General features: G+C 49.9%; 1 protein-coding gene across 1 annotated transcript in view; it reads left to right on the top strand.

The window, feature by feature from the left end:
* WWC3 (WWC family member 3) overlaps window positions 1-15,983 on the top strand; it is a gene marked incomplete at its 5' end in the record, with an annotated part of 109,866 nt that overhangs the window by 36,422 nt on the left and 57,461 nt on the right. The window contains 2 exons of the mRNA XM_040467614.1: window positions 3,911-4,114; window positions 14,572-14,648. Coding sequence (XP_040323548.1) covers window positions 3,911-4,114; window positions 14,572-14,648 — 281 coding nt within the window. The remainder of the gene's footprint in view (window positions 1-3,910; window positions 4,115-14,571; window positions 14,649-15,983) is intronic.

Raw genomic sequence — 15,983 nt, 5'->3', positions numbered from 1 at the left:
TGAGGGCCGCTCCCACAGGTGAGGGATGTTCCCGCAGGTGAGAGATGGTCCCACAGGTGAGGGCCGCTCCTGCAGGGGAGGGATGTTCCCGCAGGTGAGAGATGCTCCCGCGGGTGGGGGCCGCTCCCGCAGATGGGGGATGTTCCCGCAGGTGGGGGTCGCTGCACCGTGGGCCCAGGCACATGCTCACTGCGGCTTCCTCATCAATCTTCGGCCTCCCCGGGCCCAGGTGCTATTACTGAATGGCAGAGGCATCTGCCTTACACAATCTTTCCGGAAAGCCAGCCTGCCACTGAGGTCCTGGACCCGTTCTGGCTCGCCTCTCTCGTAAACCCAACTTGCTCATCCCTGTGTGCCCCCTTCTTTGCTGTGGGCATTCGTTGCTCACCTGCTCACTGTCACGGCGACTGTTTTAGAGCACCTTTCTGTGCTGGCCCTGGGGACACAGGGCCCAAAGTGAGACCCAGTGCGCACCTCAAGGATTCCACATGACGCTCTAGACGTGGCCTTGAACCCAAAAACTGAGTAGTCACTGTGGACTTTCTTCCAGTCACTGTGAGTATAAGTGGGGTGACTCAGCACCGTGGGTGATGCTGGTGAAGACATCAGCTCCGGGATCACACCGCCTCCTCTCTCAGAGAACCCAACTCTTTTGTTTTTTTCTTGCAGGAACAAGAAAGGTTATTATTATTGCAATAGTTTGTACATGGAGGGCCAAACAGCACATTCCAGAAAACTTGCTCCCCAGAACCCAACTCTTCATAGCACAATTTTAAAACTCTTTAAAGGCACAGCACCCAGAGAGTCAGATATTAAATTGGAACCGTGCAGGTGGGCAGTAGGGTGTGAGGGACCAGAGGGACCCTGGTTGACCACCTTCAAGGTTCCCAAGACCCTCCGGGGCACTGGACAGAGTGCAGGCAGTGCTGGTGGGCCGCAGCGGGTCTCACTGCCACACACAGGCGTCGGCGACACCCGGCAGTTACAGATGTGATTCGGCCCCGTCCTGGGCCCGCTGAACGTGAGCTCTGGGACTCGGTCAGGACCCTGATCGTTGTCGTTATATTTGGTTTCTTATCGTCTAGCGTGGGCTTTTGAGGCCTGGAGAGGCTGTCCAGTAGGGGCCTAGAGTGGCAGTGTGAAAGGGGCGGTGGGTGTCGAAGGAAGGGGGTTTAAAGGGAGAACTTACTTGAAACATCCTAGCAAGCTCTTGTGTGTGCGTGTGTGTGTGTGGGGGAGGTATGTGTGTGTGTGTCTGTGGTAAAGAGCACATGACATAAAATTTACTTTTTAACCGTTTTGAGGTGAAATCCACAAAACCGAAAATTAGCCATTTTAAAGTGTGGAGTTCAGCGGCATTTGGTGCGTTCACTGTTGGACAGCCACCGCCCCTCTCTAGTTGCAGAACATTCCACCCCCCTCCCCCAGAGTCAAACCTGGAACCCATTAGCAGCCACTCCCCCTCTCCCCTCCAGCCTCCCAGCCCCTGGCCACCACTAAATCTCCTTTCTGTCTCTCTGGAGTTGCCTCTTCTGGACATTTCACGTAGATGGGATCCTACGCTCTGTGACCTTTCACGTCTGACCTCTTCCACCCCACGGGATGTGTTCGAGGTCCGTCCGCGCTGTAGCCGGAAGCAGCACTTCATTCCCCGTCGTGGCCGAATGACCTTCCATCATGCGGATGGGTCCTGCTTTATTTATCCCCTCATCAGTTGCTGGACTTAGGCTTGTTTCTACCTTGTTGGCTGTTGCCGTAGAGCTGACCGAGCACACTTTATTCTGTTTTACTTATTTATGAAGATCTGATTGGCTTTATTACATGTTTCGTGAATCAGGCAGCACCCCTTCTCACAAATAGAGGGGAGCTCCCCAAGCCGCTTTAAATGAATTATTTTGCATGTTTGTGTAAGATTGGGGTACTCCTGTACTCTGCACTCCTGTGCCAGCAGCCTGCACGTATTTACCAATGTGTCATGGTTGTAACAGAGCCACCATAGCCTGGGGTCTCTAAATTTGGAACAGGGACACCGCTTTGCAGTTTTTACTTGATTTAGGGCAACGCTTCGGTTGACATCTCCCCGTTAGGAGATTTGTGGCGGTGGAGGAGGGGAGCGTCTCCCAAGTCTGGGGGTCTTGCCCGTATGGTCAGTCTGCCGCCTCAGTCTCGGGCTCTGATTTCGGGACCGTTGTCCCCTGCCTGTGGAGCGGACTCCCCTTCCTGCCGCTCGTTTGGTGCTCCTGCGGTCAGCAGTTAGTGATGGCCTTGCCTTGGGTTTCAGATGAAGGAAAAGGTCCTGAGAATATAATGATGACCGAGGCTCCGTGCCTGCCTTTGAGGGGCTTGTAGTTTGGGGGGCGGGAAACAGAAATGTGAAAACGGTCACGTGCCCAGTGCCAAGAACTGCAGTCCCAGCCGTCGTGGAGCGACATTACGTGCTTGCAGGGGCGGGGCAGGCTTCAGAAAGGAGGTGCTTTGGCAAAGGCACTCAGAAGACGGTAGGGTTTCCTGGTGGGGCGGAAGAGGACGCAAGCAGCATGAACAAATGCAGACAGCCTGTTTCGAGGACGTCTTGGTTGGGGGAGGACAGAAACTAGGAGTGAAGCTGGCAAGTTAGTTTCGGGACTCCGGCGTCATGAGGAGGATATTGCCTTGAAAGACGTTCGTATGTTAAAGAATCAGAAGCCGAGGGGCGCCTGGGTGGCGCAGTCGGTTAAGCGTCCGACTTCAGCCAGGTCACGATCTCGCGGTCCGTGAGTTCGAGCCCCGCGTCGGGCTCTGGGCTGATGGCTCGGAGCCTGGAGCCTGTTTCTGATTCTGTGTCTCCCTCTCTCTCTGCCCCTCCCCCGTTCATGCTCTGTCTCTGTCTGTCCCAAAAATAAATTAAAAAAAAAAACAAACGTTGAAAAAAAAAGAATCAGAAGCCGAGTTAGGAAGGCGACTCTGGTGAGCGCACTGAGGAGGCAGGATGCCTGCGTGGGTTTCGGAGAGGGGTCGTGAGGATCTGATTGAACTTAGCGGAGATAGAGAGAAGGGCATGTCGTCAGCCATGATTGTTTCTAGGGGGCAGGAAGCACCAGTTCTTGGTGGCCCGCAGAGAATTCTGGGTGAGGGAGAAGAGCAGGTGTTCTCTGAGGATGGGTCCCAGGTTGGCCAAGTGGGTGGATCTGGATGATGCTGCTCACGTCGAGAGGGGGCAGAAGGAGAAGCAGGTGACTGCTGTGTCCCTGTTGGCGTCAGTTGAGGGTTTGGTGGTGAACGGGCGCCATGTGAGAATGAGTTCTGCCTCGGACGAATGACTCAGAATTCCTCTGGCTCCGTCCGGGTGGAGATCTACCTAGGAGGCAGCCGGAAGAAAAATGGGAACTCAGGAGAGAGGCTGGAGCCAGAAGGAGGCATGCGCCTCCCACGGAGAGTGAGAAAGCCGGAGTGGAAGATGGTGGGGGGGGGGTGGGATTTATGGGTGGGAGGAGACAAGGAAGTTCGCGAAGAACACAGAGGGGCTGCAGGTCTGGTGCAGAGGCCCGACGAAGGGGAGCAGCCAAGTCATAGGGCATTCTGGGTCAGAGAAGTCGGTGACCAGAAGGTTGGGAGTAGCCATTAGTTTGACAGTGGAGAGCTCATTTGGGTTCATCCCCGCCAATGTTTGTTCGCAGTGTGAACAGTTGTCTGGTATCGTCTCCTCCGCGGGAAACTTCTTATCCCTAGAGTTTTCTTCTCGTTCCAACTGTGGATCTACAAACGGCAGGGGTTCCACGCTTCAGGAAGCTTCGTTATGAGGTCGCTTCCATAACGTACATCCCGCCAACGAGTTGATTTTTGTATCAGCCAGTCACGTGACTGCGTGACTGTTGGTCAACCTCAAGACCTTACTTGTAAGTCACTTACGTTCTCGCCCTTTTAATTTCAGAGCTTACCCAGATTGAGGATCCCAGAGAACAGTGGAGGCGAGAGCAGGAACGGATGCTGAAGGAGTATTTGATCGTGGCCCAGGAGGCTCTCAATGCCAAGAAAGAAATCTACCAGATTAAGCAGCAGCGGTTCGAGCTGGCCCAGGAGGAATACCAGCAGCTGCACAAAATGTGTGAGGACGACAGCCGCTCGTACGCTAGCTGTGAGTTGACTGTCCCCCGTGGGTAATGCGCGGCTTCGGAAGCCGCCTCTCCGCCGGCTTACTGCACACACCGAACTTGACTCGGGCAAGACAGCTCCGTAAAGTTTCTAACCGCGTATCGTTAGGTCGTCGGTATTTTGCTCTGGAATCGGGTGTCTTCCGTTAGCCACTCCTTTAGTGGGTATTTACCAAGTGCTTGCCCTGTGCCCAGGCACCGTGATGCGGCGGAGCCTGAGGAAGCAGAGGTCCCTGCCCTCATCACATCACATTCAGGTGGGGAAGGTAGAAGAGCAACAAGCAGATTTCAGGCAGCGGCACGAAACGACCTCGTGTCTCGTGTTTGTCAGTGCGGAAAAGGGCTGCACTCGGAGCCCTCCGCCACCGATAGGGCGTGTTAGGGGTGATCCCCGGGAGGGCCGCGCAGTGGTTTCGTTGATCCTGCGTGGAAAGACTCGGGAGCCATCACGTGTGTCAAGCACCTGTCCCTCTGTAGAGTCCTGTCTGGGGTGGCACGCTGAAGGCGGAGGAACTCAGCGTAACCCAGAAGATCGGGGGGACTCCCCGCCCCCGATGGATGCGCACTGGTGTTCTCAAAAGGAATCCCTCTTCGTTTTAGAGGTTACTGGACGTGGGCTCCCATCTCATTAGTACTCAGCGGATGCTCAGGTATTGAAGGAGCCCGGTCCCGTCTCAGAAACCAAAGCATCTCGTTACCGACACAGTCAGTCACTGCTTGAGCCAGTCTCTTCCCCACAGCGCTGTCACACTTAACAGTCCACCACAGGTGCACACGGCCGTGACCGTTCTGGGTGCCCGTGAGCTCGGGAAGAATGCGTGGAGGTGCTACGACTAGGTTTTGTGTGATAACAACCTGAGTCTCGTTGAGACACGGGAAGCCTTAACCTGTGATGTGGCCACCATGTTGCCAGGTACTTGGCTCTGGCGAATAATAAAGACACAGTCAGAGCTTTGTTCTGTGTTGCGAGTCAGAATGGAGTTAAGGCCGAGGGGCCATAGGTCTTTTTTTTATTGCAGCTGCTGTTGAAGGTGAATACGCCTTACAAGCTGTGGGGAAGCGAGGGGTGGGGGTTCCCCTCTGTAACAGGAACTGAAGACAGTGCTATCACATGTCCCGAGAGAAGGTCAGGACCCAAGTATAATGCTGTGTTGTTTCCAGCTTGTCTTATCTCTTGTTCTTTGGATATTGATATCTACTAGGTTTTTTTGTTTGTTTGTTTTTGTTTTAACTGTTCATCAGAACGCAGTGCTCAGCTCAGTGCGAATTTTTAGAGGTTGGTTTCCTATCTCCATAGTTTCTTTTTTTATGTCTTTCTCTGATTTTGGTATCAGGCCTCACAGAACGAATTGGGAAGTGTTCCCTCCTCCTGTTTTTGGAAGGAGTTTGTGTGGGATTGGTATTTGATAGAATTTGATAGAATTCACCAGAAAAGCCATCTGGATCTTGAGTTCTTTGTGGGAGTGTTTGGAACTATAAATTCAATGTCTTTTATGTCTTTTATAGATATAAGGCTATTCAGATGTTTGTTTCTTGTTTTTTTTAAATTTTTTTTTAATGTTTATTTATTTTTGAGAGAGAGCATGAGAGGCAGAGAGGCAGAGAGAGAAGGAGACACAGAGCCTGAAGCAGGCTCCAAGCTCTGAGCTGTCAGCACAGAGCCTGATGCGGGGCTCGAACTCACAGACCGTGAGATCATGACCTGAGCCGAAGTCGGACGCCCAACCAACTGAGCCACCCAGGCGCCCCTTTTTGTTTCTTCATAAATCAGTTTTAGTATTTGTGTGTTTCAAGGAATTCGTCTATTTCATGGAATCCAAAAGTCAGCAAACTTTTCTGCCAAGGGTTAGATAGTAAATATTTTAGGCTTTGTGGGCCACAAGGTCTCAGCTGCCACTACTCAACCCTGTTGTTATAATGCAGAAGCAGCCAGAGATAATACATGAACGAATATGTGTGGGTTGTTCTGATAAAGTGTAAACACAGGTAACAAGTTTGATTTGGCCTGCAGGGAGATTTGCCGACTGCCGAGCCAAGTTGTCAAGTTTATAAAGTTGGTCGTCAAGTTTATAAAGTTTGTAGAATTCCCTTACGGTTCACTTAAGATCTAGACACTCCTAGGTGGTGTCCTGTCTATCATTCCCAATGTTCCTAATTTGTGTCTTCTTTTTTTCCTCAGTGTAGCTAAACTTTTGTTGATTGTATTTGTCTTTATAATGAGCTGGCTTTTTTTCCCCTCCTATTTCTTATCTGTTTTCTATTTTATTGATTTCTCTTTATTATTTTTTCCTTCTTAGTTTGGCTTTACTCTGTTCTTCCTTTTCTAGCTTCCTAAAGTAGAAACGTAGACCATTGATTTTAGACCTTTCTTATTTTCTCACCTAACCTCTAAAAGGTATGAATTCTTCTCCAAGTGCAATTTTAATTTTTTTTCAACGTTTATTTATTTCTGGGACAGAGAGAGACAGAGCATGAACGGGGGAGGGGCAGAGAGAGAGGGAGACACAGAATCGGAAACAGGCTCCAGGCTCTGAGCCATCAGCCCAGAGCCCGACGCGGGGCTCGAACTCATGGACCGCGAGATCGTGACCTGGCTGAAGTCGGACGCTTAACCGACTGCGCCACCCAGGCGCCCCCTCCAAGTGCAAATTTTAACTGCATGCCGCAGGTGTTGCTGTTTTCATTTTCAGTCAACCCAGATTGGCTGTTTCTTTTTGGGTTCTCTAAAAGCAAGTTGTTGGGACTTTTGAAAGATGTTATGTTGCCGATTTCTAATGTAATTCCCTTGTGGTCAGAAACAACACTATGTAAGATTTCAATGTTTTGAAATCTATTGAGATGACTTTTATGACCCAGCATATGGTCTCTCTTGGTGAGCTCATAGGATTAGAAGCCCATGGTGTTGGTACAGCGAGGTCACGCCTAGCTGCACCAGTGGCTTACAACTGTTCCTGAGAGCCTATGGTTAGCGATCTTAAGTCTTTTCAAAAGTTACTTAGTAGAAGCTACGCCGAACCATAGAAAATTGTTCTTTCTGTAGCTTAAAAAGGGCTGAATATAGGCAGTTTCATATGATTCAGCCTAATGGAATGTTTCTTCCCAGTAGCCTTTAGGGACCTTATCTGTTCCATGGTTGGGTTTGATTAGATCTCCAAAGGCCCTCCGGTTGATTTTTCGTCTACGGATGGAATGGGGGAAGGACAGACCAGACAAATTTGGCAGGAGCTTTCTTCCAGTGATTGAAGAGAAAAATCGCAGCGAGGGAAGATGTTTCTTACATGTTGCCTACGACCAGTGCAGCTGAGACTTCAGTCGTGGTGAACGTGGGGCCTCTGGACCTGAGCCTGTGAGGGTGCAAGTAGAGGAGGACCTTGGCGCATCCTGTTGGATTCCACACCCAGCCCTGGGGGAGGCGAGGGAGGAATCCCGGGCCAAAGCTGAGCCCCTGGATTAAGAGCATTCAGAACCTGTAGCCCTGTAGCGATGGGATATCCCTCACCATCAGTTTTTGTATTTCCGTGGGCTTTGACATTTGGGCATGTAGGAAATCGCACTCGGTAATATTCCTTCCTGTGCTCCATAGAATTTTCCTAATGCCCAGTAAAAAAGAGCTACTCAAGATGCCGTCCTGCGTGGTGCATGAAGAAACCTTAGGGTAGAGGAAGCAGATGACTCTGGTGTTCACTTGACACTCTGAACCATGCCCATCAGAATCCTGACCTGCTAGAAGTCTCTGTGTAGACACAATCTCTGCATCCACTTGTGTAAGTGGCCTTGGGCGCCAGATAGGGCCAGCCTGTTTTCATGAAGGGCTAGAGGTGCCAGTGGATTTTGCTGGGGCCTGTTGGCTCATCTGGGATAAGACGCCACATGGAATCGTAACGGACTTAATCCAAGTGCTTCGCCAGGTTGCTGCTGCTCCTGGGGTTTGGACCAAGCTCTTTCAACTTGCCATTTAACCTGAACTACTAATTACGATGACGAAAACTCTGTTAGTGACTCAAATGAATTCTCTCTGACCACACCGGTCTCACACAGCCCAGATTGCTAGTCATCTAAAGCAGGGAGGTGTCTCCTTGCTCCGGTACTGGGAAAGGGATAACACTTGGACCCGTTTCTCGTTACTTCCTTCATTGGCAGTGACTTGAAGCGAAATGACCCAGTATTCAGTGAGCTAGAGTTTTCTGTGCATCGTTCGGATTGCAACATTACGAAGCACATGATGCTGTCTTTGTTGTACACGTGAGAAGCAATACTGGGGAGGCGAGGTTACTTCTTCAAGGTCACATGCCTAGTAAATGGCAGACCTGGGATCTGAACCCAGATCTGTTTGTGCATGTAGCCTTCAGTGCTGCCTACTGTTTCCTAGGCATGGAAGAGGCAGCTCAAAGGAGCTAATTGTGTTTTTGAAACACTTTGCCCTCCTGTTGTTCAACTTATCTAGAAGTAAAGACCGATTATAAATTGACAAGGCCTCTGGCAAGTTTGCAACACTCAGAGGGGCGAGTGGGAGGCAGAGCACTTTCTGTGTCTTGGCTTTCTTGTGGCCCATGGCAGGATTGCTAAACTATTCGTCTAGTTTCCAACAGATACTTACTTAGCACCTGGTATTGGTATGTCCCAAATACTGGGGACGCGATTTCTGTCTCCCTAATGGCTGATTGTAGGGAACAGTTAGGCAGTGATGGGGAACAGAGGAATTAACTAAAACAGCCACTTTTTAAAGTGTTCATTTCTTGATTTTTGAGAGAGAGAAAGAGAGCACAAGCAGGGGAGGGCCGGAGAGAGAAGGACAGAATCCCTAGCAGGCTCTGCGCTGTCAGCACAGAGCCCGACGTGGGGCTCGATCTCACAAAGCATGAGATCATGACCAGAGCTGAAATCGAGAGTCGGACGCTCGACTGACTGAGCCCCCCAGGCGCCCCATAAACCAGCCATTTTTAATATTGGAGCAGGAGGGCGGGAGGAAATGACGTGCATCTGTCCTACCCCCTTCACAGATTCCTCCCTGAGTTGTGGAAATCACCGGAATAAAACTCCATTCACCGGAGAGAAAAGATTTTGTGTCAATATTGGGCCATCTGGTATCTAAGAATATCCAAACCTTGACCTTTTTCTGTCCCTGAGCAAAGCAAAAGCAGATGCTTGCTGGATTTGAGCGTACGTGTCCCCGTGAGGCTAAAAACCCTACCCTACTCTATTTCTGGGAGCCGCCTGGTACCCGGGCCCATCTTGTTTGTAGAACACGGGGACGGAGCTGTTCTGCAGTGGGCTCGTTCTCTTTGAGCACACCGGTTCTCTTCCACAGTTCCATCCTGTCGTGTTCTCCTACTTTCTTCATGTCTTGTTTTGCTGGCACGGGAGTTTTATTAAAATCTTTGTAGCAAAGGAACTTCTTGCCGCATTCATTGTAACTATAAAAAATGAAAACAGAAAATGCTAAGAACTGGAGGTCTTTGTATTTCTTGACCTGAGTGGTTATGTTTGTATCTGCTTTGCATTAATTCATTGTTTTGTATGCTTCTCTTTATGTGTGTTATCCCCCCACCACAAAGCAGAAAGAAAAGCCAGGAGGAGCTACATGAAATTATTAACATTGCTCACATCTAGAGGTAGAAACAGGGAGGTCTTTTTCTTTTTTCAAACCTATTTTAAGATTTGTCTCTTGATTCCACGCGTTTATTTCATGCAGTGAGCAGAATTCTCTCTGGGTGAAGAGTGAATTGATATCTCATTTAGAGGAAGAAGATAGTTCTGTCTTGATTTGCCCTACTTTCTTCATTCTAATGTGCTCATCTCTTTGCCTTTCCCACTGAATATATTTGTTATGTCAGACGCTTTTATGCTAGAGTTAATCTTTCAGTCTTCCTGAGAAACTTGAGCTCCTAGATGCCTTCGGATGAAGTATTATGACCATTTGCAGGATCTTTTGGAAGGAATTCTTGCATGGGATGAATTACAGTCTAAACCACAGGTCAGCAAATTATGTGTGGTTTCTGGGCTGAATCTTGTCCACTCTGGCTCTTTATAAATAAAGTATTATTGGAACGCAGCCACATCCACTCACTTACCTATTGTCTATAGAAGCTACGATGGCAGGGTTGAGGAGCTGAGACAGAGACTGTACGGTCCACAAAGCCAAAAATATTTACTCTCTGGCCCTCTGCAGAAAAAATTTCCCAACCCCTGGTCGAAACCAGTAGTTCTGAACCCTGGCTACAGGGTATCATCTCCTGAGGGGCTTTTAAAAACTGCTGCCTGGGCCCCACTCCCAGAGATTTTGATCTCCTTGACCAGACTTTTTTTTTTTTTTTTTTTTTTTGGTAAAGCTTTCCAGGTGAATCCCAGAGTTGAGAATCCATCGGTCTGGATTGACTGTGATGGTCTCTTCCGGCAGCAGGAATATGACTTTGTGCCTCTGGCTCCTAGGAGCCACCAAAAGTCTGCACCAAAAGTATCTTCGGGTGGTTGGGAGAGCTGGCTTAATCTCCCGTGAGAAAGTGCTGACCCACCCTGAATTCCTGGGTTAGGTGGTGGTGAAGCTTGACCTTATCGGTTATCAGTTTTGCCAACATTCTTTCTGAGGCTTTAGGCCCGTCCCACAAAGACGGCCTTCCATTGGTTACCCAGGAGAGGGGTTTCTCCTCTACTACCTAGGGGAGTGTAATGGCCACAGTCCATCCATTCAACCTTCTGTTTTCCTTCGTGGGTAAGCGTGTTGGAGTTGGCAGGGGAAAAATGGATCACACGCAGCATTTTTCAAGGGTATTAGTTGGCAAGACTCAATCTTAAAGGCGATTGCAGAGCCTATGTCTGTTGAGAGATAATCCCCTAGTCTGCCCTAGAGAGCATTTCTGAGAGAACTCTCAGTCTAAATTTGGTGGGATCTTGTGTTACTTCTGTAGGTCGCCTCTGAGCGGGCTTGTTTGATATTTTTTGTTCCTTTGCTTATGGTGCCTTTAAAAACAAATGTCATGCCCTCCTCTGTTGGCCTGGGTTACTTACGTGCATGCCTTTGTCGCTGCTCTGGTAATTAGTACCTGTCAGCATGGGAACTGTCAGGGCTTGCCATCCTGTCTGCCAGGGTTCTTTTGGCTTCCTTGAGCAACTCCCCGTGGTGCCGATGCCTGGAGGTGCACACCTGGTCCTAAGGGGCAGTCTGCCCAGAGGATGTCTTTGGAGAAGGACTACTGGTCTTTCAAAGCATGTTACCCCCCTGGGGTGATCTTAGGTTCCCACAGCACAGAGGAGGCCTGTGTGTATCAGAGAAACAGGGAGACAGAGACAGACACACCAGCAGACGTGTTTTCCCTTTTCGATACCCTGGGAAATCAAAATCCAAAATAAGTCCTGGGGTCTGCAGCGTCATGAGTGCTAAATGCACGGGCCACGCTCACCTCTTGGACAGTGGGCACTGGGGAGCCCGGGGTCCGTTCCTTCTCTTGTTGGAGAAGCTAATCTGATGGAAGAATCTGGGACATCTGGCCCACAGGAGCCCAAGATTCAGACCGAGGTCCCTTTTTGACTGATGTAGATCAAGGCACTGGAAACTTCGTCTTCGTTCAAGTGGGGAGACGTGACCATCGTCTCTCACAAAGATTTTCCAAGAGTTGATGTTGCTGTGGTCCAGCTAGACTGTAACCTGATACCAAAGCACTACGGTATGCCTGAGTGGGCTCCTTAAGCTGTTTAATAGCTGTGGCCACTCAAGTCTTCAAGAGAGAAGAAAGCTTCAGAGGCGAAGGTCTGGTATTTATCATAAACCTTGAGGTTGGAGACGTGTCTTAACAGAGGCATGATTCTTTTTTTAAATGTCGTGGAGTGCACGCCGTGAAAAATGGAGGCTGGTGTCCTGAGGTGTTCCTTGGACTCCAGAAATGGGTTCCATTAGACCTGCCGGCAGATGTCAGGAACTAAGGATTTGGCTTTGCAAGTTAAATCACATTATTAAAAGTTATGCCAGTGTTCATGACGCTCCTTCGTATTTGAAGATAAATGGACTCACTCTTTTAGGTTCTTGAGTTGCCTCTTCCCTCGTCCCAGTCCTGGAATTTTTAAATTTTAGAGACTGTAGCAAAGCTAACGTGAATGCTGTCTGCATAAGGGAACCCCGTTTTATCATTTGGGATGGTTTCAGCCGTAAGTCACAGAAAAGACCTGCTCCTTGTCACATAAGAGCCCTTCAGCGGTGGGGTGGGCCCCCCCATGGGTGCATTCGGTGGCTCAGGGATACCATTTCTCTATCGGGCTCCCCCTCCAGGACTCGGTACACCTTGAGTCTCCCCCAGGGGAGGGGTGCACGCCCAGCGAGCCGAGGGTCCTGTTAGTTAGGAAGGAGAGCTGGGGGGCTGGTGGCTGTGTATTTGTCTAGCCGTATCCTGTTATTTCAAGTCTGTCGGCTAATTTTCCCTGTGAAATTGCGCAGAAGAGGACTTTTGTGGCAACGATTTCAGACCGTTACGTTACTGCTGTCGAACGCTGTTGTCAGTTTCCCCGGACTCTGGGAACCCAGAGTTACTTTCTGCCCCACGTGGGAACGACCGCAGGTGGCAGCCGTTGGCGTGGCCTCCCTCAAACGCAGGGTGACGGGTGGACCCATGTGGGGGTGAGCAGTCAGCGAGCCTTGGGCTCATTTGCTTCTTACCTGCATCCAAGTGGAAGTCCCTTTACCTCAGGTCGGGGGGAACGTTTAAGTCCCGGGAGTTCAAGGTGGGGGTTTTGTAGAGATGATTTCTGACTCTTAAGGGCTTTGTTTGGGGCGTTGCTTTCAGTACTGGTCTTAAATGAAGCCAAGGAAGTCAGTCAAGATGGAAGTCGAAGGATTTGGAAATAGACACTCTTTGTCTCGGAAAGAATTCTGTTTTAAAAGTATTTTACTCCGTGTCCTCAAGAGATTACGATTCTAAGAACATTTGAGATAAAGTTTGCAAATGCTTAGCTCCTCCGGATATTTATTTCTAGTAGATTCTAATGGTTTGAAATTCTGACCGTGATAGGGACTATCTTCTTCTTATTATTATTTTAGAGAGACAGGGAGCACACGAGCAGGGGAGAGGGGCGGGGGGGGGGGGCAGAGAGAGAATCTTAAGCAGGCCCTATACTCAGCTTGGAGCCCGATGTGGGGCTCGATCCCACGACCCTGAGATCGTGACCGGAGCCGAAATCAAGAGTCGGACGCTCAGCCGACTGAGACCCCCAGGCGCCCCTGGAACTGTTTTTTTAAAGAGATATCTGAACTGCTCACACTACCTTTGGATGCAGTTCTAATTGAGGGTATTAAACAATCTTGCTGTGTAAGCCCCTTGATGACTTTGAGCCGTCCTCTCTGATGCAAAGTCAGGAAGTGATTTTGAACCAGTCGCTAGCGGTTGGCACCCAGTCATCCGAGTGACAGGCAGCCTTCAGCTCCCAGAGCAGAGGGGTGAAGAGAAAGATGCCGGTGCTGCCGATGGGTTTTCCGAGCAGGTGGAATCAGTGGGAATAACCTGGACGCAGACGAGAGCGGTGCGGGGTTGGCCACAGCCGGGGACAGGGGCGCGCGCCGCCAGCCAAGGTGGGGGCAGAGACGAGTCACTCCGGCACAGGGGCCGACGGCTTCCGAAGCTGAAGAGAGGAGACGGAAGCATCAGGAAACAGCAGTGCAGGGAGGTGAACGGGGTGATAGAAGTTCGAAGCGGCCACTAACTGCTCGGCTGCGGAATCCCTGGAAGAGGTTCTTCGCTGTCCGCACCGCCGGAAATTGGCTGACTGTGCTCGGCGCACAGCTAAACAGGCCTTCGCGTCCTGCTCACGCCAGGTCCCGGCTGTTCATAACGGTGCCGCGTCTGGCCCGGAGCACGCAGCGTGGAAGGACAGCTTTTTCTCGGGCCTGCCAGCTGCTGACACATTGCTAGAAAGTCGTCGTTTTTATTTTATAGAGCTTTACTAGTTGTTTCTCATGCCAAAAATCGTTCATGTGGAGAATACAGATGTGAAGAAAGGAGAAAGAAAACCTTCTGTGATGAAACCAATGAGGATAACCACAGGTAGCTTTGGGATTCTGTCCTTCGAGTGACATCCATGTGTATATGCGTTTGAAAAGGAAGCAAAAACGGATTCATCCTGTATGTACTATTTATCTACTTAGAGCAGTTTTCCATATCATAATCACCGCCCCCTGCCCCCGAGCGTATCTGTGGTTTTTAACCCGAGTAATTTTGCTTTCGAAGCAGTTTTGATTTACCGATAGCCATGTGTTGCCTCGTGTGGAATCACATAGAAGGGCCACATGCAGAAATCAAACGTCAAGATTTGAGGCTGTGAAATGTTAATTCCTTACGAGCCGGTGCCAACTTATAAATTGGAGACTTAGAATTAATTATTGATTCAGAAGTTCCTGTCTGTGTGTATTTATTTATTTTGAAGGATCCATTATAAAATAAAATGTTTTCCTTCCGTTTAGCCTTCTCTGGATATTCAACAAATACAAAGTACGACCCATACCAAATTAAAGCAGAAATAGCAAGTCGTCGGGATAGGGTGAGTAAAAGAGCGCTCCCACAACTAGAAGCCCTGTGTGTATTTTCATGTAGCGTTACTTCTCGTGGCTCATCTAACGGGGGTCGGTGTGTCTAACACTCATATTGTGGTAAAATTTTTAATTTCGTGGATTACGATGATGTTTGGTTTTACCCTTCGCTTTTTTTCTAACAGGAGGAGAAAAGTTTCTTTTTGAAAGCTCAGCCCATCTAACCAAAAGCCACCTGTACCCCTCTGTGTTTTCCCTAGAGCTAGGGTCCTCCTGCCCAATTTGGAAAGACTGGGTGATGTCGGGGCCCGGGCTCCACGGCCTGCTTCCCGATATCAGTGGGTTGCCAGCCTTGACCCTTGGCAGCTTTAGCTTCTCCTGTTCTCCCCTGGTTGCTATATTCCTAGGGAAATCTTTCCCGCAATGGCATTTGACCAGAAGGTTCTGATGCTCCTTCCCTGGGGACACTGGAATTCTTTATGTGGGCCCCGGCCCCCCCCCCCCGTCTCATCCCTTCAGTGCCCTGCCTTGGTCGCGTGGGAAGGGGGACGGTTTTGTTGCGTTTGCAGCAAATCATGGGACACGTCTTGGAAACGAAGCCTCTTGGTGTCTCATGCCCCAAATGCCAGTGTCTCTCTCAGTGCAGCGGTTCCCAAACTCTAGCGTGTCCGAGAAGAGCACCTGGGGAGTTGATTACACATGCAAGCTGCCAGGCCCACCCCCTGAGGGTTTTTTGTTTTAATGTTTATTTATTTTTGAGGGAGGGAGACAGAGCGTGAGCAGGGGAGGGGCAGAGAGAGAGGGAAACAGAATCCAAAGCAGGCTCCAGGCACAGAGCCCGACACGGGGCTCGAACTCACAAACCGTGAGAGCGTGCCCTGAGCTGAAGTCAGACGCTTAGCTTACTGAGCCACCCAGGTGCCCCCACCCCCTCCCGAGTTTTAACACGGGCCTCAGGTGGATCCCCGAGAAGCTCTCCATGTGACGCACTCTCAGGTAGTGGGACCGCAGGCTTCCGGCAACAGTGTTCCCACACGTGGGGTCTCGGAGTAGTAAGTAGAGGGAAGGTGACAAACGCATTAGGCAGTTTGCTGATTGTGATGTATAAATCACTACCTGAAAAAGAAAATAGTTGCCGGTTCCACATAGGTAGGAACCTGTCGGGGACCTGGGATTTTTGTATCCAAGCGAGGCGCTTCTTCCACGCTGGCTGTTCCGTTTGCCCGTGGATGGAAATTCATGGAGAGCCTTAGGTGACCCAGCGCATCGGGAGCGAATCAGGAACTTCGAGGACGATGCTAACACGAATCAGGAACTTTGAGGGCAATGCTAACATGAACAACTAT

Source organism: Herpailurus yagouaroundi, unplaced genomic scaffold (assembly GCF_014898765.1).
Source record: "Herpailurus yagouaroundi ecotype Mexico unplaced genomic scaffold, PumYag 67525, whole genome shotgun sequence".
Lineage (NCBI taxonomy): Eukaryota > Metazoa > Chordata > Mammalia > Carnivora > Felidae > Herpailurus > Herpailurus yagouaroundi.
This window is presented reverse-complemented; position numbering and strand designations above follow the sequence as displayed.